At 42.8% G+C, this 27690-nt stretch overlaps 1 protein-coding gene across 2 annotated transcripts in view; it reads left to right on the forward strand.

The window, feature by feature from the left end:
* CDH23 (cadherin related 23) overlaps positions 1–27690 on the forward strand; it is a 366100-nt gene that overhangs the window by 182978 nt on the left and 155432 nt on the right. For both annotated transcript variants that reach the window (XM_081913082.1, XM_081913083.1), the window contains exons 13-14: positions 22971–23035; positions 24281–24518. In XM_081913082.1, coding sequence (XP_081769208.1) covers positions 22971–23035; positions 24281–24518 — 303 coding nt within the window. The remainder of the gene's footprint in view (positions 1–22970; positions 23036–24280; positions 24519–27690) is intronic.

Below are 27690 nucleotides of genomic sequence, written 5' to 3' on the forward strand. Positions count from 1 at the left end.
AAAAGTTGGATAGGAATAATTGGTGCCACTATGACACCTTTTGCTTCTTATCTTGGGTTTCCATTCAACTACTGTATATATCTCTCTCTTTCTCAATCAAAGGCAATGGATAGAAGTAATGCTGACATCTTGGCCTTGCTCCATCCTGAGTTTGTGAGCAGCGTTGGGAGCCAACAGGCAGTTGCCAACCTGCTCAGGCTCCAGAATCTCCATGTCCTGGCAGTGATGAACAGTTGTATTAATTCATACAGCTGTCTGCAACTCAGAAAAGCTTCTGCCGTTCAGTGATGCTGCGGGCACTAAATGCGAGTGACTGATTTCGGCATAGCAGGGGTGTAGTGTCGCTCGGAGCTTACATCCTTACACTTCAAATATCTGTTCCTCCTAAGCTTGAAGTTGCAGAATCAAATTATAGGATAAAGCGAAGTGGTGTTAATCCTCACAGAAGACTCATGCAGACCGAAACACTTATATCCCTGGATATGTGGATACTTGGGCTTTTACTGGCTGGGAGTGTGAGTGAGTAGTGGCAAGCAGATAGAGGCTGAGGTTGTTCTGCTGCTTTTAAACAAATCAAAAAGTTGGAGGAAAGCAAGTTTACTTGTTTTGTGACAGCATGCCTTTCACTTGGTTTTGGAGGTCTTAAGTGAATGATCACTCAAGAGACCGTTACTTTGCAGGTAGACCCTGACCCCCTAATCCTTCTCTCTGCTTGATTTGCTCCCAGTGTAGCTTGGTAGATTAGATTCAGATCAGTTGCTTTTGCCTGCTTGAATCCCATGATACCACACTTAACTTCTTTTAAGCTCTCTGGAGGTCTGCTTTTGATTCCCCACCTATTTCTTCATTTCCTTTGTTAAGGAAAAATGACAAGTAGAGACAGAGCAGTAGATCACTAGTGCAAATTTTGGGGCAATGTGAGAGCCCAATGATATTTGTGTTCCAATCTGCATATTAGTCCAGGCAAATCATGCCAGGTCACTTAAAAATGAAGCCATTGGTCCCAGTTAGTAGCTCTATTAGTTCAAATTCTGTAGTATTTTGCAGTAACTCCAGCAAGGAGTTTATCTACTGGGTTCATCCAGGATGGTACAGCTGATAAAAATGGGACCAAGGCTTAGACATTGGTTAAGCTTAAGCTTAATCTCACCAGGCTTCATTTATGCTATATAGGTATTCAATGCTCAACCAAACAGATGACATCAGCACTTATCCTACCCTGGTCAGACTTTTCAGAATGTTTTCTTCTTCTGAAAACACCTTTCTTCGAGCTATGTATGGATGGCAGCAACAGGACTGCTATCAAAGCAGTCCCAAATAGCATCCCAAATAGCAAAAACGTGGTGGTGGCTTATTGCAAAGCAAAATCATAGGAACGGCACACCATGTATAAGGAAGAGCCCTGCCAATCAACCCACACATCATGCTGAGCAAATCAAGAGCTCCAGTGGCTGGATTCCGGAACTGCAATGACCCACAAGGTTTTTTTTTTGTCTTCCTCCGTATTGGCATTGAGGACAAGAATGCTGTGCTGGAACTGGCAAGCCTGAATTCAAACCATACTGCTTATATCTGGATATTAGCTATGATCAAATCTGATTTACAAAGAGTATGCTCAAATCCATATGTTCCATTCTTATCTCTGTAGGTAGCAGTGGGCATGATTCATAGCAGTCGGTTTCCACACTCATAATTTCTGTTGGCAGGCACTTACATGTGCAGACACCCTCCATGTCCTATGAGAGACATGAGAGACCCCTTATCTCAGGGGTAGAATACTATTTTGCATGTAGAAGATCCAGGTTCATCTCAAGTTAAAAGTATCAGGTGGCAAACGATAGGAAGGACCCCTACCTGAAGCTTTTTTTGAGCTACTTCCACTTTTGAGCTACTCCCACTCACATTGGACAGTATTTAAAGGGCAAAATAGGTTGCCCTGGTAGAATGAAACTTCCTGTCTTTTATCTGCTTATGTCACCTTTCATATAATAAGAGCATAACTTGAAGCAGCCTCTTTAGGAATTTAGTAGCAAAGTAAATGTGTTAATTAACTTTTTGTAGCACCTCTCACTAGGTCACTTTTAATTTAGTTGTCAAAGAGTCTCACGTTAACCTTCTTTTGATCTTCTGCCTTTCTAATTTCCACCTTGGCTTCACACAAGGGACAAGAAAATTGATCTTGTGCTGATCCCCCCCCCCAACAGCAATATAGGAATGTGAGTTGACAAAAAAAAGTCATAATACAGTTGTCCCACACTGGGAAGGAGATCAGTGTTCATCGATAATACAGATCACTTTCTCAGTCAGTTGAGGCATTGCACTAGAGACACTGGCTTCCTAGAGGCTCTAACCACTGGTTTTATCTGCTTCTTCTGAAGTACCTACCTCCCAAATTTGTTCATGCGGCTTTGCTGTATGGCCACTTAAATATCTCCAAAGAAGGGGAAATGCATCACTTTAAAAAGGACCAAAAAAATTGCATGTGCTAATTTACATGTATGGATGTGAATTTAGAAATAATTGCTATAATGCAAATAAAAATGCATAACTTCTTTGTTGTTGTTGTTTAGCTGTGTCCAACTCTTTGTGACCCCATGGACCAGAGCACGCCAGGCCCTCCTGTCTTCCACTGCCTCCCGCAGTTTGGTCAAACTCATGCTGGTAGCTTCGAGAACACTGCCCAGCCATTCGTCCTCTGTGGCCCCTTCTCCTTATGCCCTCAATCTTTCCCACCATCAGGGTCTTTTCCAGGGAGTCTTCTCTTCTCATGAGTTGGCCCAAGGTATTGGAGCCTCAGCTTCAGGATCTGCCCTTCCAGTGAGCACTCAGGGCTGATTTCCTTCAGAATGGATAGGTTTGATCTTCTCATCTCCTCAGCCTGCTGTTCAGGTACTAACTCTCGATGGGCATCTCCAAGACCCCTTCCTGTCAGTCTTTATCTTTCAACTGGATTTGAATTGACAGCCCTTATGACAGATCACTGTCTTCTGTAAAGTAAGACACAGGATCTTGCAGTTGCAACAAGTTCTCTCTGCTGACTGAAAATAAGTAAGAGATGGTTTGGTTTAGCAGCTGAAAGTCCTCTTCCCTACCTGTCTCCTGCTTTTCTTAATCCACCCCACTTCTGGGTCTTCAGCTTATTTGAGTAGAATTTGCAATGACTGCTGCTGCTCAGTATTTCTGGGCCCATTGTATTCTGAATTCAAGTCATCATCTAAGAGTTTCGTCAAAGGACATGCTTCTCTGTGTCTATTTTCCATCACAAAGAATAACATGATGTTGCACAACTGCGCAGATGAAATAAAAGAAGAGAAATGCTATAGGAAGTTTTTTATATATAAAAAATATTCTCAGAAACCACTGAGATTAAATTCCATTAATTCTAATCTGATCTAACCATGGGAAGTCCGTTCACCTTTTCTGGTGGGCGGCATTGCGGCCAAGCATCTGGGCCCCTGCAATGATCCAGCTGGGGGGCAAAGATTGATGCCCGTCTTGTGCCGTCCCAGCTGTGTCACTGGCGCTGGGCAGGGCTACACCCAGGGTTGGCTCCGCTGACCAATCAGCACCAGCAGGGGGCGTGGCCACAGGAAATTTAATCCGTGGCGCAGCCAAGGGGACTTCCTCTCTTGCCCTTCACCGAATCTGTTTTGAACTGTTTGGTTCGAGGTCGTAACGGCACATTGTACTCAAACATATGTAACAGAGCAAACATGCATTTGAGCCCTGGGAAAAGGATAGCTGTGGGAGCATAATTTGGAGTAGAGGAGTAAAAGGCAAGAAAAGGTGAAAGCATCTTCTACAAATACACACACACACACACACACACACACACACACACACACGGGTGCATCTCTGCTCAATATTTATCCTTCCCAAAGCGATGTTTTGTCATATTGTTTTTTAAACTAACGTTGTTAGGATTCTGTTACAAATATTTGTGTGTAATGTATCATCATTAGCCCCTCAGAGAGTGGAAGGGAGAAGCCCAGGGTACTTTAAAACTCTCCTGCTGGTGAGAAGCAGTGGGAAACTGCAAACTTTGATCTGTCTAGCTAAAAGTCAAAGATATACAAATATACATGGTCCTGTTAAATCCTCACTTTGTGGGACCCACTGTTTCCTGGACCATCCTTTCACTTACATTTCATAGAATCATAGAACTGTAAAGTTGGAAGGGACCCCAAGGACCATCTTGTCGAACCCCCTGCAATGCAGGAATATGCAACTGCCCCGTGCAGAGATTGAGCCTGCAACTTTGACGTCTTCAGCACCGCTCTAACCAACTGAGCTACCCTCTCCTGGAGAAGGTATCTATGGGAAATGCTTACTTAGTCAAGTGTAAGCTCTGTCTCCTTGAGGCTGCCTTGAACCCTATCACCTTCCAACGCTCCCCGCCCCGCCCCCCCCAGATAATTCTGTGAATTTGGCTCATTACAGAGGAAGCACTATCTCAACTGGGCTTACTTTTCTGGGCTAAGACTTCTATACTGCCATCAACTTGAAGGTTGTCTTCTCTTCCCGCCAGCAGTACTGTTGGGAGGGTTCCAGTACATCTGAGGGCCTGCTGGTGTTACATTCCTGCTTCATGATGGGAAGGGTGGATAAATACAAAGTGAAGATATTTCTGACGTCAAATTCACAGCACACAACCTCTTTGTTGCCGAAACGGAAATGGAAATGTGATGCTTTTTCTGTTCATAACAGCTTACTGCATTTTATCTCCTGCCCGTGTGTCTTAGGTCCTGGTGGACAAATAAGAGAAAGTTGGGTGCATGTCTCAAATCAAGGCCAACCCCATGATAAACATATAGTACAAGTGAATTCTGTGGTTCCCTGAAACTCATATTTCTATTAAATGGCTGTCAGTGTTTCTCCCCTGCTAAGCATATTGGAAACCTTTAAGCTGACAGCCCAGATCTGCTTTTACAAGTGTGAAATGAGGAGCAATATAGCAAAAAGGGGTCCATAGCTTTCCCTGTGTCCTCCAAGCTGCCTGCTGTGCTCTTCCTCACCTTTCTCCTCATCCCACACTCCTCCCCACCCCTCCTGCCTACCTCCTCTCTCCATTGGCATCTTAATTGATCTCATTGTTCACAATGCCCCAGAGTCCCTGAGACTCCAGCTGTGCTTAAACAGAACAAAATCTCTTCCAATTTCCCCCACCATTTAAAAGAAAATTGAATTCTTTATCTGCAGTAAGAGAGGAAAACCTGCAAACATGTGAAACAGTAAATAGTTAAGTAATCAAAGGAGAGAGAGGGAGAGGTTCCAAATGGTCTGGAAAGCTAAACACAAATGGATTTTGTGGAGGTGGGGGTGGGGGACGCTGGGCTCTTTGTTCCTTTTAAATATTCTTATCCATTCACCTCTGTAAATAAAGTGAAGGGAAAGAAGGGAGAGGAATTACTAGGTAGCGGAGTGACTGACAGATCTAAGTTCTCGTCTGTCTGTCATAGCCCAGCACTCTTTGGTTGTGTTTATCTCCTTAATCTAAATATCAATCCGTAAAACCAGAATGGGATGGAATAGGAATCATGACAGCACAAGCGCTAAAGAGAAAGAGAGAGAGAGAGAATTATTGCAGCTTTCATTGCAGCTATGTGTCCTGATGGAGCTGTCAGAATAAATACACAGTTTCGGAGTCCAGAGGTGGGAGGGGGGGCCGAGCAAGAAAAATGAATGAGAGAAACCAGCGGACCTACATTTGTACTTCTCCAGATGATATCCTTTGGAAAACAAGCGATCAAGAGAATATTGTGATTTAGCTCTGGGGGAGGGGACACAACCTGTTTTCCACCCCAAATTACTTTTATGCTGTGCTAGCACTTTGAAGACAACTGCGAGTTTGGAAAAGTTTTAGTTCAAGGTGAGATATCTAGTCAAGCTGTCGACCAGTTAGAGGACAGAGTAAGAATAGCCTAGCTCTGTTGGGCCAAGTTCCATCCAGGGCTCCTCCACTCTTAACACTTGTCCCTTAACTCTTTCCTCTGGGACACCTGCTCTTTGCTGCTGAATCAGAGCAAACATTGATTGGGTATTCTGTGGATTAATGTTTGCTCTGATTCAGCAGTAAAGAGTGGGTTTTCCTGGGGGAAGCAGCAGGGCAAATGGAAAGCCGTTTGGATCCATGGCTAGAAAGCACAGGACAGCTCCATATAGCAGATAACTACTCTCCTCTGTGCTTTCTAGACATGGGACAAGCAAAGTGTGGATGAGCCCCATGTCTTTCTCAAGGCCTGCTCTGGGAAGCTCACATGGAAGGACAGCACCCAAACACTGGGTATTCAGAGGGATGCGGCTGCTTTATATGGAAGCTCCACATAGCCATTCACAGATTTATCCTCCGTAAGTTGGCGTACCCCTCCTAAAGCAGTGGTTCCCACCCCTCACTTCCAAAACATTTGCAGATTGCTGGGAATCTTGGTGGATCACTTCACAGGTTTCTTTCTGCCTGAGGTTTAGCAGTTGTAATGCACTGTGTTAGGTGCTAAAGTGTTGTGTGTGTTTTTTTAATATAATGGAACTTGAATTTTAATGTAATAAGGAATACAGGAAGCAATAAAAATAGAGCTGAAAAGGAACGTGAATATTTTACTGCTGTTGAAGTGTCTGTGGGGTTAGCCAGTGTGGTGTAGTGGTTAAGAGTGATAGTCACGTAATCTGGGGAACCGGGTTCGCATCTCCGCTCCTCCACATGCAGCTGCTGGGTGACCTTGGGCCAGTCACACTTCTCTGAAGTCTCTCAGCCCCACTCACCTTGCAGAGTGTTTGTTGTGGGGGAGGAAGGGAAAGGAGAATGTTAGCCGCTTTGAGACTCCTTTGGGTAGTGATAAAGCGGGATATCAAATCCAAACTCTTCTTCTTCTTCTAATGCCAGATAGCCAAATTTAATTACTCTTTTAAAAAAATTGGAATGCTGCTCGTCTGAAGCGGAGTTGCTGTTCTCTCCTCTGAATCCAGAGTGGGCTACATTTTTCCAATGAGGATTCGGCACATTTCTGGGAAGATGAGCTCTCATGGGATGAAGTCTGACTCTCTAGATCAGCAGTTCTCAACCTGTGGGTCCCTGGATGTTGTTGGACTACAACTCCCATCATCTCTAGCTAGCAAGGCCAGAGCTGAGGGATGATGGGAGTTGTAGTCCAACAACATCTGGGGACCCACAGGTTGAGAACCGCTGTTCTAGATCTTTCCTCACCACAAAATGCCACCTTGCACTTTTGTGCCATTGCTCCATGGTTCCATCCTGCGCAATAATTTCATTTGGGTCTTACCAAGGTGTTCCCTGCTCTTCTAGCTGAGTTTATTTAATTAATGAAACGGGGGGGGGGGTTGAACCTGGGATTTGATGTATGCAAAGCATGGTCTATAGAGTGCCAGTCCGGGGGCAGAGTGAATGCTTTCTGTTTGGAAGGTCTCAGGTCCAGCCTTCAGCATCTCCAAGTGGACCTGGGAAACCTTGGAAGATCTGCCGCCTGTTAAAGTAGACAATGCTGAGCTAGGTGGAACCATTATTTTTGACACTGTGCAAGGCAGATTCCTAATCTTTTCAGCCTGAGTGCCTCTATCGGTGTCCCTGGCTGGGGGAGACTCCAGGTTGCCTCATAATCTCAGTTGCTCAAGCAGGCCGGGGCTTTTAATGGTGGCAGAGGGGAGAAAGAAGAGCTAAGGACTGCACGGATGAGCTGTTCTCACAAACGTTTCAGAGTTCGTTGTGGTGATTTATGTTTTCTTCTTTGGACTCTGACCTTAATTTCTTCCATTTTGCTGGGCTGTAAAATTCATTAGAGACCTAACAGCGGAGTGATTGAGATGTCAGCCAAGCTATTGTGTGGTTATTTAATCTTTCAGATATGCCGCTTGCCATTTAAGCGGACAACAAGAGAATATGAAATCAATACGGTTCATTAGCAGAGAACCTGCTGCTGGCCCAGCCACAGAGCTCCAATAAAACCTGGTGAGGCGAGCATCTAAATTGTCCCGGTGTCACCTTGGCCGGGGGGTGGGGGAGAGAAGTAAAATGGGGGTGGGGGGGAAAGTGTGAAACCTCTGTCTTAACAATTATTTCTTTGCTGTGCAGCTGCTTACAATGTAATATGCCCCATTGACTAAATTTTCCAACTGTAATCCCTAGCTACGGGCAGCCTTGCTGCAGTAAATTACTCAGTATAGAATCGAGGGGTCTGCTTTCTTGCCAACTCTGTGAACTGCACTAGCAGCTGATGTTAAGGGGGCTGCTGTTATAAAACACAATCAAAAGAAGCTGGGACTTCCCCCCCCCCACCTTCCCATCACCTGGAAGAAATAGTAGAAGAAGCTCTGTAATTCCGAGGGAGGTTGATTGGCCATTTTCCCCCTGCCAGTCTCAGCGGAGTTGTCAGGTTGTTAGTTTAGCTTTAATGTCTGTATCCATTGAGGCTCTGCAATCTCAAGTTTCTCAAGGACCACTTTGACATTTTAACAGTGTCTTCCTTTTAGTTATTCTTTCCACTTCTCTGTCCCCTGCCTCTTTCTTCTCGGCTTCTCTTTCCTCCAATCAATCACCTTTATCCACCTCCGCTCTAATAATCCTGGTAAGCAGGTCGGGTCCAGTTGCTCCTGATTGTAACTTCATACATTTCCAAAAGCACCGAGAGAGGGAGAATAATGCTGAAAATTATGAAGAATATACATTTTTACTTCCCCCACCAAGTTTGTGATAATGTTAAGTGGGTCCCCTATTCATTGCTAATTTGCTTTTGAGCACTTGATGTTTGTAGCGCCAGGTGTTTTTTTTCTTCTTCCATTCCTGGATCTATAAAATGCTAGCTAGCAATCAATATATTGCCTCCCCGTTGGGAGGATTTAAGGACCTAAATAAGCATCGCACACAAATGTGTGCAACAGAATTCTAACAGTTGGCTCCTTTGTTTTTGTTTTTAAGAAAAAAATATTCTTTAGGATAGGGGATATTTGGAGAAGGAAAGTGGTGTAGAAGAATGCTTAATTCTCTTCCCACCTGACACTCCTCTACTCTTAAGTTGCACCCACCCATATGGGGTAGCAATTGCATCCTTCCAGACCTTAACATCCAGTGAATGGTTTTGGAAACTGCAGCAGAGGAGAGGAGATTGCCTGGCAATTGAAAAAGCTGAGCCACTTTTCCCCAGTCCTTTCTACAGCTGCCACCCTGGTCTTGTCAATGAAATGGGGACACTCATATGTTCCTCACATGCTTGCTATGACCTTTGCCACTAAAGCTGAGTTGATTCTCCCTTCTTTCGGCTAGTACCTATTTTACTCCTTACTTTGTGGTTGTTGATGATGAGGACCATAATTGGCATGCTATAACACAGCGTGAAGGCAGTAATTATTTTCCATGCTAACAATCCTTTTGGCCTGGTACAAGCTTGTTGGAATGTAACCCCACTTCCCCAGAAAGGCCTTGTCTGTTATGAAAAATCTGAAACTTGTTCAGTGTCCTTTAGCTTCTTTAGGTGTCTTTGCATAAGCACCTAATGTTTCTGTCTGCCTGATTAGTATTTATAGTCAAACAGGGCAGATTGGTGTTTGGGAGACAGAAAGGTAAGGATGTGTGATACAGTACAAAAGTGGCAAATGACCTTTAGACAATGATCCCAGCCCTGAGGTCTAGTATCATTCCTTCTACGTACTCTGGAGAGCAAAGTAATTTACTTACATGACATATGCACTCCTCTCCATACAAAGAAAATGTTGGAATAAACTAAGGAACTCTGAAACTTGTAGTTTCTTGGGAATCTAGGATGGTGCAGTTCTCTTTCTCTCAAATAAACTTTCCTCATCTCTCTGTTCTACACTTTCCTCATCTCTCTGTTCTAGAGGATGACTTATATTGTAGCTATTTTGTTCCAATAAAGCTTCTGATTGGTAAATTGCTCTGTAATTTAAAATATCTGGACATATAGGGAGGAAATTCAACATTGCACTTCAATGAATGTCCCATTTGCACAAGAGGTATGATTCCTACCCGTCTGCTCCCCATATGCTGATCTGGAGGTTCTCTTCAGCACCCCACTGCCACCACCAATGAGTGGCAGGACATGAGACACACTGGGGAAGGGGGGAAAGCCCCATTGCAGAAGCAGAAGTCCTCGTGTTGGGGTTCCACAGATGGGCCTCCTTAAGTGAATACCACCCATAGGGTTGTATTCAGTGTGTTTTCAGGACTACCCTATTCTTGTGAATGTGATATGTCTTAACTGATTTTTATTCTAAATTTTAAAGTGTTGCAACCCACCCTGGGACCTGCTGGTGAAGAGTAGGCCTGTTAACAATAATGGCCATGCCTATCTTTGGCCCATTTATTTCTGTGGGACTTTGAGTAGGACTGAGTTGGAGACAACTACTAGATACAGGAAAGTATCTGGACATTCAGAGTCAGGGAAATAAGTTTGTGCAAACCTCTTTAAGCATAGCCTGTATAGTTTCTGCATTTTCCCAATGGGAACTGGCATACAGGCCAGGGGCCCTTGGATTTCCAGGCTTGGGTAAATTGTGCCTCATTCTACCCACGATTGACCCCTGATCTCTGCATGTTGCATGTTTCCCCTATTCCTTTCTGTGTTCCTATTTCTTTGCTCATCACCCCACGTAGTATCACAGGAGGTTGGCAGGCAGCAGGCAGCGATGAGAATCATGGCAGGTCACTCTGATGCCTTGACAGGTTTTTGACAGTCAGTAATTGCTTTCCTGCTACAGCTCTTTTGAGCAGAGAGTTTCTGGCCAAAGCAATTTGCTTCCCATCAATTTTTATTCCCTCGTTTTTAAATAAAAAACCTCCTCCAACAACAACAAACAAACCTGGAAACCCCTTTATTTAGCAGGCCTGGTGTCAATTCTCTTTGCAAGGGCACCCTTGTCCTGCAGAGAGTGACATATTAAATGGAATTCTCCCTCCCCGGAAACACCTGTTACGGCTCTCTTTCCTCTCCCCCTACCAATGGTCTGCTCAGCATTAGCTTTCAATTGCTGCTAATAAGCTTTACTGAAAGACTCTAGGGAATGTTTATTTGTCATGCACCCTTCCTCCACAGGCAGGGCAGTATATTATTATTCTATGAGGTTATCCTCACAAGGAAAAGCAGAGAGAATGGTGAAATACTTGCAACTACCTGCTGACCAAGGATTTGAACCTAAGTCGACCTGGTCCAAAACCAATACTCTAACCCAGGGGTTGTCAACCTGGTCCCTACCGCCCACTAGTGGGCATTTTAGGATTCTAGGTGTGGGTAGGGGGTTCTACTGCCGTAGAACTGAATCCTCCTTCCATCAAGCACTGGTAGGCGGTAAGGAAATTTTACCATCAAGAAAGATGCATTAGTGAGCGGTAGGTATAAAAAGGTTGACTACCTCTGCTCTAACCATTACAAGTGGTAGTTGGCTAAGATTCTGCACGATAAGGCTATAAAGTTGCCTAATCAACTTGCATTTGAAGGAACTGAATATGATTCTCCCATGGATTATTTACTGGGAACAATGTATAAAGCCAAGTTCCCAGCACACTCCTTGGGAGTCTCGTTATTTTTCCGAACCATGTCAAAGATCTAAAGTGTTTTCCAAACTCTTTGTCTTACACTAGGCAGAATTACCTTACAAATGCCCCCTTTTGGTAACAGGAGCCAGTGAACAACGGTTACATAGGTTAAGTGGTCACATAGATGCTAGAGATCTTGGAACCACCAGTTTACCAATCCAACTTCTAGTGAAGGTACAATTGCTTCTAAACAAGAGAGCAATAGAAGTGGTGCCACCGTAAATGTATGGGAAAGGTTTCTATTTAAGGTGCTAAAGAGAGTAAGAAAGCAATCCATTATGGATTGTGAGGCCATTAACTGATTCATCAAAACATCTGCAGTCAAGATGATTTCTCTAGGGGATGTTCTGCTGTGGTGGATGGGTTTCATGCCTTGGACATGAAAGGTGCATTAAACTCTGGCACCAGCACAAGAAACATTTAGGAGTCCAATGTGGGAGTCACTATAAGCAGTTACAAGGTACTTCACTTGGGGTTGAAAACAGCCGGATGCCCCCAAAACATGGCTGCGATGGTTGTCCATCTTCTTGGTGGGATGCAGCACATTTCCATAGCTAGCCATGTTGATTATAAGAACTTCACAGATCTAGGACTCCAGGTAAACTGGGAATAGCCAGCATTGACACAGTCTTAGACTATAGGCAACCTATTGGATGTGACCAAAGTGATATATAAACAAACAAGGTGGAACTGGTCCACAGTCCTGTTGCAGGTGATGCAACTCACCTGTGCTTTTTTGAATACTAGAATTTGTCACCTTCCTCTCCCAGGTCATCATCTGACAGTAATAGCTGTTCAACAGTGGAATAGACTCCCACAAGAGGTGGTGGATTCTCCGTCCTTGAAGGTTTTTAAGCAAAGGTTGTGTAGCCACCTGTCATCTATGATCTAGCTGAGATTCCTGTATTGCAGAGGATTGGACGTGATAACCCCCACGGTCCCTTTCCAACACTACAATTCTCTGATTAGAAAACCACAACAAGGGTTTCACTCTTTTTGAAAATTGAATTGTATCATTGACTTTGACATACGTTTTGGTTTCCCATATTTCTTCATACTGCTCTCACCACTAAAATTTATCATGATTGCACACATAGTTAAATTAAAAGTACTTAAACAGAAAGTATTGCATACTTTAACTGTAAAGGTGGTCTCGGCAGTCATGAGCAGTGATAGTCATTATAATTGTGGACATAGTGTGTTCAAGATCTCAGTATTCCTAGTATATCTCTTCAGTGTTCCTGTCTCTTTAAACTCTTGCCTTCCTTCCTTACGCCTCTCCCCCCCCACCCTCCACTGCATCTTATGCTTCCCTGAAGCAGCTATGAGTAGAGCTTATCTCACGAAGTTTTAAGGAGTTATTCAATGGGGGCTCAGTGGATGATGAATGTCGAAACCATTACCGGCAAAGCACCGGGGCTCCATGGAGCTGTTTAAAAATGCATTCTCCCATGTAAATTTCTGCTCCATCAATCCTGATGACATGTCAAACATTGCTATTGTTTCCTGAACAAATTGTACGACATGCCCTTTTCTGCAGATTTGTGCACAAGAGCAGAACTGCTCCAAAGCTTTGCCTTCCGCTATTGTCTCTGAGCAGGTTTTATGGCAGCAGCTGCAACCGGGCTGATTTTGATCGCAAGTGGATGACGGATGGAGTGGGGTGGAGGAGAAGGAGGAGGAGGGAATGATCTGCACGTGTAATAGATGTGGAAATAGTTCGGCGCAAGATAGGCATGCTTGAGAAGTGCAGGGAATTATGCAAGGGGGATGCACAGAGGTCAGCACTTACGAATGCATGCACTATAGCTTTGCTTGTGACCGAGCAATGATAAATATCCCAATAATACCCAGCCCAATCATATCCATCAGTTTTAGCCACTTTCCCAACAGGGAATATCCAGGGAAGGTTTGCAGCACTTTCTGATGGCCTGCAGAAACATTTGAATGCTGTGTAGGCGGATCTGTGCCAGAACTGCTTAGTTGCCATAGTGAGACTTAGGTATGCATAGGTCAGGGCAACAGGAACCAGTACCACTGCCACCGTTGCTGTCACCTGGATCTTGGATTAGGAAGACCTTTATGCTGATCCTGTGATTTTCTAAAGTGGGTCACAGCAACAGCAGCTCTCTCACCATACATATATATGGTAAAAATAATAATAGGTCAGGGCAACAGGAACCAGTACCACTGCCACCGTTGCTGTCACCTGGATCTTGGATTAGGAAGACCTTTATGCTGATCCTGTGACATGCAGGGTCCTCATAGCAGTGCTATAAGGAGCAAAAGGTTGTCTTTGATCATTGCATGTATGGAGGTGAGACTACTTTGAAACACTAAAAATTTATTGTCCATGTTATGGCAGGCACCACAATAAACCAAGAACACACTGACAGTTCAAGAGGAGCGTATGCTGTTCTGTGTTTCATGGATACTTTCCGTGTGTGTTTGGATCTGTGAATTATTTGAAATGAACTTTCTAAAGTGGGTCACAGCAACAGCAGCTCTCTCACCATACATATATATGGTAAAAATAATAATAATTAAGAGATGGATCCCCAAATGCATGTTGAAGGCTAAAGGCTACTGGTGTAAACGGTGCTGAAATTTATGGACCAATGACCTGGCTCAGTGTAAGGCAGCTTCCTAGGTTACTGTGAGATATAAGAGTTCACCAGGCAGAGGGCCTTCTCAGTAGTGGTACCCGCCTTGTGGAACACCCTGCCATCAGATGTCAAAGAAATAAACAACTATCTGACATTTAGAAGACATCTGAAGGTGGCCCAGTTTAGGGAAGTTTTTAATGACTGATGTTTTAATGTATTTTTATTGTTGGAAGCCGCCCAGAGTGGCTGGGGAAACCCAGCCAGATGGGCGGGGTAGAAATAATAAATTATTATTATTATTATTATTATTATTATTATCATCATCATCATCATCTTAGAGTCTAGGATCCCTGTCTGTGTGCCTTGTTTTGAATGAACTATGTGAGAAACAGAGGATAAAGAAACATGGGACATGGATGTCTTCAACCTCTATAGTGTGGCAAAGATGCAACACAGTACCTATGCTATCTTGACAGCGTAAGCATCCCCCCCCCCCCCGTAAATCCATGGGATTTGGTGACATTGAAAACTGGATTTAGATTCCTTGTTGGCTTTCTGTCTCTTTGTGTAGGGTATGACCCACTAAGAAACTTCATCTTTGCTAGAAAAGCAGGCATTCACTGAAATGAAAAATCGCAATAGCCACAAAATTAAAGGTGTCCAAAGTGTGTGTTCTGACTTCTCTTCCTTGCCTTCTGTCAAACAACAATAACCTGCATTATTTCCCATGTTACCTTACTAAGACATATGAGCCTGCATCCCATGACTTTGTAACTCCTTCAGTTTCTAAAAGGCCCCACTCATCCTGATCCTGATCCAGTTTACACTGGTGTAAATCAAAAGTAATCCCTTAGAATTTATTCTGAGAAAGCTGGACCTCAAGTGAACTGAGATGGAGAGTGGATTGCTTTTTCCATCTCAAGACAATCACAGCCTGAATGTGTCAAATGCATTTTGCCTTGGCAGTGCAATGATGTTTTTGAGTCTGATGATTACGCACATTATTGCCGTCCCGGGTAAAATGGCAGATCCATCACCAGCAGAATGGGTGAGAAAACAAGCTGCTGCCCTTGTGCTTCTACAACTGGAAGGTATAGCAGCTGGTGAAATTCTCTCTGTGTGTCGGTCTGTCTCTCAAAAAGATAAGGAATTGGGCATGTCTAGCAACACTTTCTCTGAGATGGCTTAGTAGGTCTTGTTTAACATAGTAAGAAATTGCAAAAGTCAGGAAGTTTGTGGAGCCCAGCTTCAGCTCCTCCAGGGACAGTGAATTAATCTGATTGGGCTCCATAGAGCCATTCTCCCAACCTTGCACCATATAACCTTCTTTTAACCTTCTTCTTCTTACAGCCCCGCCCCATGTGGATGTCAATAGAAGAAAATTATGCTTCTAGCATTGTCCATCACTAAAACAAGCACTTACAAATGCAATTATAAGGAGCCTAATGGAGAAATTAGTTGTGGGTAGTGCCAACATTCAATAGCATCATCAAGCTGGGTGTAAATCATTACTTCATCAATGGTCAATCCTTACATTTGGAAATCCTTACATTTGTCTTCTTGTTCCTGTCCTTTTGCACCATGCTTGCACTCAATGAGAAGCAAAGGGTTGGCTTGGTTACTCTGGACACCTGCAAGGTGTGGGGGGAAATCAGGAGAATGGGCATATGCTACGCTACATAAAGTAATTTGTGATGATCCAGGGTGCCCATTTTTAACAGAACAAGCTGATTGGCTTATTGTGGCCTGGTTTCCATGCAATGCTAAACCATAGTTTAACATAAACTATGGTATAGCATGCATGCGTTTGCCTTGCCTCCTGACTGTGGAAGAAAGAAGCAAGCTGCAGTATAGCTAGTCATAACATGTGAAGTCAGGCTTATGGTTCCCCCCCCCCAAAGAAACCGTGATCCGTAAGCCAAGGACAAACTGTATGTGAAACTGCATATTGTTATTATTATTATTATTGATTTTAAACCATTGTATAGCCTTGCCTACATGTTAGAACTACTCATGTTGGAAGGCTAGTGTTCTTACCTAAACAATTTGCCAACCTCTTTCTTATTCTTAATCAACTGGATCTACTTAAAATAATACTGCTAAAGATTATAGTAAGATGTGGGACAGTATAAGGCATTGCCACTAAATTTGTCTGCTTAGGGGGACATGCATGCTTATTTCAGCATGTGCTTGGAAAGCTCATGATAGAAATCATGTATAGGAATGCTCATGCTACATTTCTTAGAAGATAATCCCCTATGGATTTAAAGTAGGGAGTTAGGACCTTCACACACACACACAACCCAATCATTTTTCTTGAAGGCGCAAGCATTTTTTTCTGGCAAGTGGCAGCAGGTGGAATGATGTGTGGAAAAGGGAGGAGGGTGTTGGCAAGTGGGGAGGGGGTACATGTGTGTTCTGGGTTCTTTAGAAAGAGGAGATGGCCAAAGTGGCAGGAAAGTGGACTTCTCCTCCATGGCACACATCTAATGTCGGGCATGTGGGATGCCCCCCACCCCCTAAGGAAAGGTTGGTACCTGAAATCTACACACCTGAACAAGGCCACCGTTCTCGAGCTGGATACATCAAACCACAGACTCTCACAAGGAAACATTTGGGTTGTGCACATGGGTTTGAAAGTCAACAGAGCCAGAGAAAACGGTAATGTGTACACAGCCCAGGGCTCCACCTTTTAACAGGGCAAGTACTTCTGAATTCTGAATTCTCTTCTCTTGTGATAGGGACCAGTCAACATATCACAGGTCCATAGAGCTGATGAGAAGTATAGTACCTGTGATTAGCTAATTAAGGGAAGTCTCTAGTGTAGGAGAGTTTTCCCATTCTCTAGGTTGCTTGGTTTGAATTAAGCACTCTTAAGTGCTGAACCATTTCTTTTTCCAAGGGCATGATTTCTGCCTTATGCGTCCGTTGAGCTTGTTTTCAAATGCAAGGCAATGGAATACACACGAGAAGGAAGCCAGTAGTAGTTCATTGATTCCCAGAATGAGGGTTGTGCACTATAAAATGACAGTAGCCATTTTTAAAACTCCTAGCTAAGGGACATGGTGTAGTATTAACAAGTTGAAGGTATCAACGAAGCTTTTATTGGATGCTGCATGTGGAAGAATGTAACATAAATCCTACATGAGCTCTGTTGGTTGCTGATTTGTTTCTGGATCGAATCCTAAAAGTTGAAGGCATGCTGTATTACCTCCATTTGTTGTGCCCATACCTATTCATATCCACTAGTTTCAGCTTCCTTAAAAACTACTGTTTTTCTCCAGCCTTGGTGCTGAAGGCCAGCACTGCTTCAGAGCACAGGGATCATATCTGGTCAATCCCTCATGTCTCTTTTTTTACATTGCAACTGGCAACCATTATTACATTGTGTCTGGCAATGAATGCGCCCGCAATCAACAAAGAAAAAGGAGACTGGAGTGGGTGGTTATGCCTGAGTAAGTCTATAATTTAAAAATTATTCTAATAATGTTTATGGAGATTTTAGACCCTGTCTCTTGACTCTGCTCTTTTGTGACAATTTTTAAAAATGGGAGGGGGAGTAACATGAAGCATAGAGTTGTACCCAGAAATCGGGCCCCTTTTTTGCAGAATGGCTTGTTCTCCGGGGACTATTTGGCTGACGGACCATCTGGATACCTGCAGTCAGATGAACCAGCCACATTAGCTTGCAGCAGCCTGAGAGCTATCTGCCAAAGGAAAGTATAGGACTGAACATGAGGAAGTGGCCATCTTGCATGACCAGCTCGTTAGCCTTCTCCCTAATGAGGTGTGACACATTTTATCCAAGGATACAAGGAACCCTTTCCCCAAAGACATGTTTGGAGCCAATGAAAACCGAAGTCTGATTTTGCGAGGCCATACTGTGACAATAACCCACCCAAGAGGAAATTGCAACTCTCTTAGCCTCCAGCTGGCAGGGCAGGTTAAACACCTGGAAAGTCTGCTGCATGGGATTGAAGGGTTGCAAATTGATAGGTACATCAGCATCCTACCAGGCAACCCCTGCCAAACCAAGCAGCAGTATTGCTGACTAGAAGACGGTACAATTAAAGGAAGAGAAAGCCTTTGGTTGCTTGTGGGGGAAGGCAGGGGAGGAGAAAGAGAAAAACCAAGCAGATGGCACATTTTGATCTCCTTCCAACAAAGTTCAAATCTTCTAAACTTATCGTACAAAATGCTTAAATATCAAATAGTTGGCCGACCCTGAGATGCAAAGGTCCCTTAAAAGCCATACTATGGTATTTCACCCTCCTAACTTGGCCTTTTAGAACTCACTGTGAAACGTTCTTATTCTGATGCTTTGTAATCCCTTAGCCAATTTGGTGAGTTCAGACAAGTAATTGGGTTTCAATAAACTTGTGAGAGATTGTTGATCTTAATTGACAGACCTCAAAACTGGGGCACTGACCCGTTAACATGTTTGCAATAGCAAATTATGCAGTTAAAGAACAAGCTGAGATGTGTTTGCTGTTGTTTAATTATTAATGCGCTGTGCTTCCCAAAATCAGAATGGGTTTTGTTATTTGAGGTACAGTGAAAAATCGCAAGAATTTTCACTTGAAAGTGGAGCCATGTGCTAAGGTCCTTGATGATGATAGCTCAACAGTGGTGTGTCTGTTTTAATGTGTGTGTGCACGCGTGTGTGTGCATACACACACCTGCAGTAATGCATATGGTGTCATCCATCTCAGGGCACCTCCAAACTGGTGTTCTTTTGCAGGTGTATTATGTGACATCTCACTGATGCAATAATAGTGTGTTGATGGTGGATATATGCTGGGCTGTCCACAAAGTTTGCTTTATTAGTTGTTCTGCAATGCCTCTGCAATGTTACTGTGTTATTGCTGTTGGAGCATCTGTCTTGCCATGTAGCACAACAAAACCAGAACCAGAAACACACACACACACACCCCAAAAGGGGGAGGGGCAAGAAGAATACTCATGGTATGAAAAATTGTGGGCTTCCAGGAGGAAGCTGTGAGGCATGCACTAAAACAAAGCAGCATATCTGCCCCAAAATTTTCGAAGGTACAGATAATATTGATACTGAGCTCACAATACGATCATGACCACCAGTCATTGTGAAGGCACAATAAAAAGCACATCAAGGGTGGAGGAGGGGGGGGTAAGCATTGCTATTTTTCTAGAAAAAGAGGTGACAAAACTCACCACAAGCACCTCCCTCATTCTCTCAGAATGTCAATGGCGCCCACCCGAGAGGTGACAGAATTGAGTTCCGGTAAATTCCGGATGGGGGAAAAGCCCTGGGGCTAAAATGAGATTAACATCTAAGTGAGAAGTTAAGTCCTAATGGCATATTGGTTGTGGGGTGTGTTGTTGTTGTTGTTTTACAATTAAGGTTTAATTTTTACACAGATAAACAAAATATTATGTAGAAGGTATATAATTAAATGTAACGTGTGCTCTGGAATATTGCTGCTCAACCAGAAGTGTTGCAAACATGCAGCTGGCCAGGTCGAAAAGGTATTCAACATATAGCTGGATTCTCTGACATAGTTTCCTATATTTTCACTTACACCTGTCTCAGGCTCCATCTGTTGAAGCCACTTCCTTCATCGGCTGCATCTCTCTCCAGCCATTACTACCATCCCTAAGCTTAGAATAGAAAAAGATCCAAACTTTTGTGGTCCCCTCATCATGGTCTCTTCACACATAGGCAAGGCCAAAGGTATATAAAAGAAAGTTAGAGCAGAACTCTCAAGCATATGTAACTCATAGAGCGCTTTGAATTTGGGCATGAAGTGTGTGTGTGTGTTTTTACACTGCTTTTACTCACATCCATCATCCTCTAAGAAGCTCAGACAGAAATCAATTTAGAAAATAAGTTAAAAAACAAGATGGTTTGGTATTTTATTCCATATTTCTCATTTTAAAATACAAATTTGTCCCCTTTGCCTTTGCTGCCATTCATGCATATTTTATATATTCATTAGAGCCGAGACTTTAAAACACCCACAAATCTTGCTTTGCTCACGAAGAGTGACACTGTGAGCTTTACCCGCTTTCCTGGGAAGGCTGCTGTTATTTTTTGCCATGACCAGATTGCGAAATCTGTCATGGCTTTATAAGATTTGCAAGGACATCATCCTGGTGATGAAGGTCTCAGATTCTACTGAGAGTGAGACTCCCTCTTGTCTCCCCTTACTGTTCCTTATGCATTAATTTGTAGCACTCCTAGAAAAGTTGTGGACAACAGAGACAACAGAACTTCATAATCAACTATGCCCCTTGTACCAGTTAATGACAACTATCCCATTAATTTAACTTGGTATTATCATAAATTAGGATGTACAAGCATTCCTCAGTTCATCGACACTTCCATCTGGTTTAATTCAGTTTACATTTTCAACTACAGTTGTGTATGTGTGTGTATTGTGTAAGTCTGTGTTCCCTTTCATTGTCCTCTGTTGCAAAAATATACAGATTTTTACATAGCCCAGAATAGACAAGACATATCAATATATATTTACAGATTAATTGCCTTCCCTGTATGTACCCTCTTAAAGATAATGCAATAGGTAGGCCTGTTAGATTTGTCAGCATTAAGAAACAAGAACAGCAAAGGGGCACCAGTATACATTAATTAATACATAGGTAATGTTTCTTGCAAACTAGTTTTTGTGTCTATTTATATATCATGTGTGCCTGTTTTGTTTTGTTTTTTTAAAACCACTCAAAGATTCATGGTTAGTTGTTTTAATTTTTAAATGTTGTTTTCAATCTGTAATCTGCCCTGGAACCTTAGAGTGAAGGGGTGGTAACAAATAGTAGTAGTGGCAGGAAAAAGAAGAATTATTGTGGAGACTTAGATAAGTAGCTTTCTCAGTAAGTCAGTACAGCAATGTGGATCAAATTGGTGTGCAGAAATAGACCTTGGATGTCTTATTTTCAAAGGATTCCTCTGACATCCCTAATCATAAATACAAATAAAATATGTGCGTGGATGTGTGTGTATACATTCACTCATTCTTTACAAGTACCAAAATCTAAGGAATGTGCCAGTAATCCGTACTAAGAACAGATTCATGCTGTCATGCAGACTCCAATGTTCCCCATGTATGGCTTCAAATACAAAAGGTGACGGGAGGAGTTAACTTCAAAATGTGCTGAGGAAAAAAAGTATGTTTTATTCATGAAAGCAGCTATTATGCTTAGTGCATTTCAAGTATAACCACTCTTATCAGAGGCTCATATCACAAGTGCTCTCCCAAAACACAAAGGAACTCCCCATTCAGGAGATAAAGAAGGGATGGTAATTCCTATGATTTATACTCCAAACGCACCAGGCATACATAAGAACTGTAAGCAGGAGTGCTTTCCTCAATAAAGCATACTTTTTCTTAAGCACCTGTTGAGATTCACATCCTCTTCGGGGTTTGGAAGTCTAGATCATCCTTCATAGAATTGGCATCCTCCAGATGTTTTAGATTAAAGTACAGTTATGCCTGCTGGGGCTGATGGGAGATGTAGTCCAAAAAGGGAGACAGCCTCTCCATGGAAATGGCAGAATGCACAAAAAAGTATATATTTCTTACAAAAGAGACAAAAAACATTTTATTCCTGAGGTGTGAGAGTTGATTCATTGCATATGAAAGTGGGATCATCGATGACATCAACATGTCATTAAAGATGATAATTGACTCCAGTTACCTGAATCGGCTCCTTTGTGTAAATAACACACTTGTCAGAAACACCCCTGGCTGTTTTCTTTTACAACTTTCATCCATGACAAAGTTACAGTTCTTATCTAAAATAAAGTTCCTTTATGTGGAGTTTTTAAATCTTCCTTCTGTTTATGCTCTTATGAAATTCAAGTATCTGGGCCTTCATGGCTGTTTTCCTTGACTTTTTCAACCTTACAGGTTTTTGACTCGGGTACATTTTTCATATCAGTAATTCTCTGCATGCAGAGAACATACATAATAAGTCATGGTGTGCAAGCGGCAGTATATTTTTACTTAAGAATTCCAACAGGAATGGTTTTGAAGGTTGCAGAACTATAGAAGTGGAAATAACAGTTGCACTGGAGAAAACAGGGGCATGGATACCAAACTAGATTTTTAGCCCATGAAGGAAGTAGTCTATGAAGAAAGTAATCCTATCATCTTATAAAAGTCACAGAACTCCCTACCATATGCATTTGGAATAAAATGTAGCCTTCTGGAAGCGATGCATAGGTGGTGATCACTGTTGCAGAAGCCAGTTGTTCAGGATAAAGGTATGGAGGACTCACAAAGTTAAGATGGTTAAGCGGAGCTGAGGAGTAAGAGAAGAGGACGTTTTGTCTGACGTGGTGATACTGCTTATACAGCTTTGTATCATCTTCTCATTTTAATTTTAGTATATTTTAAATTGCTGTGAGATTCCTCGAGTTTCTTTTGGAAATATGCATTGCAGAAGTGTAATAAACTAGCTACAAAACTTTGAAAAAGAAGTAAGCCCCGTAGCTCACATTGGGCTCAATTTGTACCCCAAATCAGAGTGATTAGAAATGGAAAGTTCAACAAATTTATTGCGAGCTGATTCTGGCTAGGTTACACTGCCTCTTTTCTATGCAGTTTTAACTGGTGGTGGTGCCAGGAAATGGATATGTAACTTAGAAGAAAAAAGCGATACTATTAATAAGATTAATGGTTTTGCCCTAGGCCAACTCGATTTTGATTAGATGCTCTTGCATGATTTTCAGATATGCTTTAATATACTATGAGATTTCCTTCTCATAAATATTTTTACTACTAGCATTGATTTCTTTTCTTAATTTTTAGGCTACAGACAATGATGTGGGCTCTTATGGGAAAGTTAGCTATTATTTCAGTGATGATCCTGACAGGTAAGTACCCCTGCTATCTCTAGGGGTTCCTCAATTTATCCTAGTGTGGTTCTGATTCTTGTTGTTTATAGTATGCATTTCCTTCCTTCATAGCAGCTAAACTCGTGCAAAACTATGACAACAGATAAGGATCTTCTATCATCGTATATTTCCCGGGAGTTGATCTGGAAAGTGGGTATTCACCCAGTTAACAAAATTGTTAGTTCTGGATTGCTCTGAATGTGTCTCTCCTCTGCTTGCTGGCGAAACCCACTGAAGAAACCAAGCAAAGAAAATCACTGTTTACTGTCCAAGGAGCAGGGCTGGCCCACCCATGAGGCAAGCTGAGGATAGCAGACCCAGCTTCCAAGGAATGTGTCGCTTGCTCTGCTGCCACAGTACCAGTGATCATTGTGGCACGCTCCTTGGAGGCTGGATCTGTCACCTTCTCAACAGCCACCCGCCCAATGCCACCTTCACAGCAGCCTCTTGGTGAATAGGAGTCACTGCTGGTCTCTTCCCACCCCTAGGGTGGAGATTGCAGGGGCTAACTTCTAGGGTGTCCTGGGCTCTGCACCCACCTGGCATGATTCAAAGCAGGCCTCCCGCAACAGCCTTTGATTACCACTTCTACCTTCAGGTCAGGTTGATTTGGTTCCACCCTTCACCCCTTATTCCCAATGTAAATTCCAATGTCAAGTTTATGTATGAACAATTTATGGAGCAAATGCTGTAGTTCACACTACAAACTAATTATGGAACAGAACTGTCAAGTTCTGGCCATCCTGCATCCAAGGTTACTGGCCTTGCATTGGAGTGTCCAGAACTGAGGTACTTGTTTATCAGGCAGCCAGGCTGGAAGATAATTAATGTTTGGGAACTCCTGAAAATGCTACCAAATCATAAGGAAGGCTCACCAGGCCCTTTGAGATCTCTTAGTTGGTTCATTAAGGTCTCTGCCTCTTGACTGGAATAACTAGGATTCTGTTCACACACAAAGGAGATTTTCTGTCCATTTAATGTGTGCAATGATGTCCCAATGTACATATGTGTGCTTTTATAATGAGAAAGCAGCCTAGGGTGGTTGCATCTTTTGAATGGAGGAGTCGGTGGGGGACATGTGGTGTTCAACCCTTTCCTTGCTGGCTGCTTTCCTGCTAAAAATTAGCCTCCAGCTCCATCTGCTTTCCCCCTGCTGGTTCCAGGTGCGCAATTTGACTTGGTAGGTTTCCTTAAATAGCATTTATTTGCTGTTTTTGTCTCCAGATTCTCACTGGACAAGGATACAGGTGTAATCACGTTGATTGGCCGGCTGGACTTCGAGACAACCCAGCGCTACACATTGACTGTTATTGCCAGAGATGGAGGTGGGGAAGAGACCACAGGGAGAGTCCGAATTAATGTCCTGGATGTCAATGACAATGTCCCCACCTTTCAGAAGGATTCTTATTTGGGGGCTCTGCGGGAAAATGAGCCTTCAGTCACCCAGGTGGTCCGCGTGAGGGTAAGAAATTGTGGCTTAGATGTATGTATCTCATGTGTCCAGAATATGTAGAGTGAACATTAATGTAAAATAAGGCCACCAACATGACCGCTATGTATGTTGCTAGAAACTATGAGAGCCAGTGTGGTGTAGTGGTTAAGTGGACTTGTAATCTGGGGAACCGGGTTTGCGTCTCCATTCTTCCACATGCAGCTGCTGGGTGACCTTGGGCTAGTCACACTTCTCTGAAGTCTCTCAGCCCCACTCATCTCACAGGGTGTTTGTCGTGGGGGAGGAAGGGAAAGGAGAATGTTAGCTGCTTTGAGACTCCTTCAGGTAGTGATAAAGCGGGATATCAAATCCAAACTCCTCCTCCTCCTCCTCCTCCTCTTCTTCTTCTTCTTCTTCTTCTTCTTCTTCTTCTTCTTCTTCTTCTTCTTCTTCTATTTCCAGATGGAACTATTTTTGTAGGCAATGTGTTCTGAGAAATGTTCATCAAGTGTACAAATTACATCACCATTTCAGAAATGGGTTTGTTTTGTGGGGAGGGGGGGCACTCCACTAGAGACAAAACCTGTCCTGAACATTCTAGGGTAGTGTCCTTTGGATTTTTTGCGTGGCTCGATTTTCCCATTTTCTTTTCTTTCATTTTTTCCCCACGCTTGTTTGCAACCTTCATTTCCCTGATCATCTTTTGCTTGTGGGGAGAAGAGAATATGCCCTCATTGCTGAAGCAACCAAGCCATGCTCTCTCTTGTAGGGATGTCCATCTCAATGCAAATCTCACTGAAAGTTATGGCAGTGTGAAGAGGAACAACATCTGCAGTCAGATGCCTATTGGAATGGGAGCATAATTCCCCCCTACATTGTTCAACCCTTGCAACTCACCCCATTATGAGAGTATATACTGTACCATTTTACAAATGGGTGCAGAAAAATGCCCAAATGTAAGGGGATCGTTTTGTTCTCAGGAAACAATTATTTTTACAAGACATGCTCCCCTGTTTTAGCTCATCAGTATTCAAGAGGAGGAAGGTAAACAAGCTGCATAAAGAAAATTGGCACTCCCTCTCCTGACAGTCGCCCTATGGCATACCACAGAAAACACCTGCTCCACTAGGGATAATAGTATGCAGAGGTTTGGGGCATCATCATTATTGATCAGCTTTCACAACAGATTCAGATAAGCCATGAGAGGCAGATTAAAAAGAGGGGGGGGAGGCTGGTTATATAATAATTATATTCATTTTATCTCCCATTATTTATTTGCGGCATCCTTGAGATGTTTTTGCATATGTTCCAAATGATTTCTTAGAAAATTAAATGATGTGTTTTTGGAAATCATTTATCAGGCACCCAGAGCAGGAACTAAAAGCATAAACAATTAACAACTCTTGAGTTCTCTTTATGTTTAGAAGACTTATGAGAGAGGGGCTGAAATTTTTAACAGGCTAACTTTGGTCATGTGATTTATACAGATTTCCTGAGAAGGGCAGGGACAGAGTTTATGAGATCATATGATTGGATATATAGATGAAGAAGCTTTGGGGTGAAACCAGTAATAAGAATGCTGAAATGCAGTGGTTAATTTGCAGAGTTTATGTGAGGAAGAGCTAGAACTCAGAGAAATAACTAAACTCTGAGGTGAATTTGGTCACCCTGGAGTAGTTGGTTCATTTGTCTTATCCTGCTAAATGTAGGAAGATTTCTATTCTACATCAGGTGCAGATATGCTTATGCATAAATCTAGGCCAAACCACAGTTTAGTGTGAATGAGTAAATAAGTGGGACCCTGAAGAGGAGATTGTGATTGATGGCTTTGCTCCTCCCCAGTCCTTTTGCTGCTGCACTGTGCAAAGCTGTGGTTTGGCTTGGCTTAATGTGTTGTAAGTCATAGGACAAACCTTAGTTGCAGCTCATGGTTTGTCTGGAGAATGCTAAGCCATGGACCTAGGTTTGAATGACACAACAGGATCTTAGCACAGCAGCAAAACAAATGGAAAGGAGCAAAGCAGCCACAATCTCCTCTCAGAGTAGACACATTTGGTCACTCATGCTTAGCAATGGTTTGGCTTAGCGTTACTTGTGGACTGGGCCAGTGGCTAGTCATTTGTATGCATGTGCAGTCAGTTTGGTAATAGTCATTCTTAGCAGGGGTCAGGCACTTTATTTGTTTTTTTTTAAAAAAAAAATGTTTCACTTGGCTTGCCAGTTGATGCTCTGTGCTCAGGGCAAACAGGAAGCACAGTAGTCATGTGAATTGGCTTTTACACATAAATGCAAACTCACCTCTAAAATCTTATTTTTGAAATCTCTTTCTTGAAGTTCACCGTCTACTCCCCCCCCCCTTTTGTCTCTTCAGTTTCTTAGCTGGTTGCACATAATAGAGCAGTGGTGATATTCTAATGCTGGGAAGCTTTGCCACAAGAACACAGCACTGCTCATGGAGGCAATTAAACAGAAGTGAAATAGGAGTCAAGCATATGAGAAGGAGAAAGCATGGAATCCCTTCCATCTCTGCTCCTTCAGATGTTTTATATGACTCTTGCAACCTACCATGCTCCGCAGTTCTTGGTTTTTGCTCCCCATCTTTTCTGCCTTACTATGTACTTCACTAGATATCATGGCGAATTTTTGAAAGAGGTAGTTGGGGTTCTGAATGTGAGGTTGTCTAGTTCAGGAAGCCATGGCCATTACAAAGTGAGCCCATCCCACCTCTGAATTCAGATCCAACTTCTAAATGAGTCGCTTACTCCTTGCCAATCCACATACCCACCCAGCAAATAGAGTCTTGCCAGTGGGGAGGGCAGGAGGAATTGGTGGCAAGGAGACCAAGCTGGAAACCTGATAGGCCTTATAAGCTTCAGCCTTAGAGCCTGGCCACTCCTAATTAGGGATAAATTTGATTCTGTTGGATACACCTAATTCTCACTTTCCAAAACAATGCGGGAACTGAGCTATGGCCAGACTTTGAAATAAGATAAAGTGTGCATTAAATACATATATTAGTCAAAATGCATTATATCAGATTATTTTGTTTTGCAAAAATGTGTGCAAGGGGCAAAATTGCATACAAATGTGTGTATGAGGAGAAGCTCACATTAAAATGAGGACTGAAGCTCGGCTCATGTTTGTTTGTTTTTAAGGCTGAATTTAGACCTACAAGCTTCTCCTTCCTCTTTTTGCCACCAAG

Source organism: Podarcis melisellensis (genome assembly GCF_964234715.1).
Source record: "Podarcis melisellensis genome assembly, chromosome: 5".
Taxonomy (NCBI): Eukaryota; Metazoa; Chordata; class Lepidosauria; order Squamata; family Lacertidae; genus Podarcis; species Podarcis melisellensis.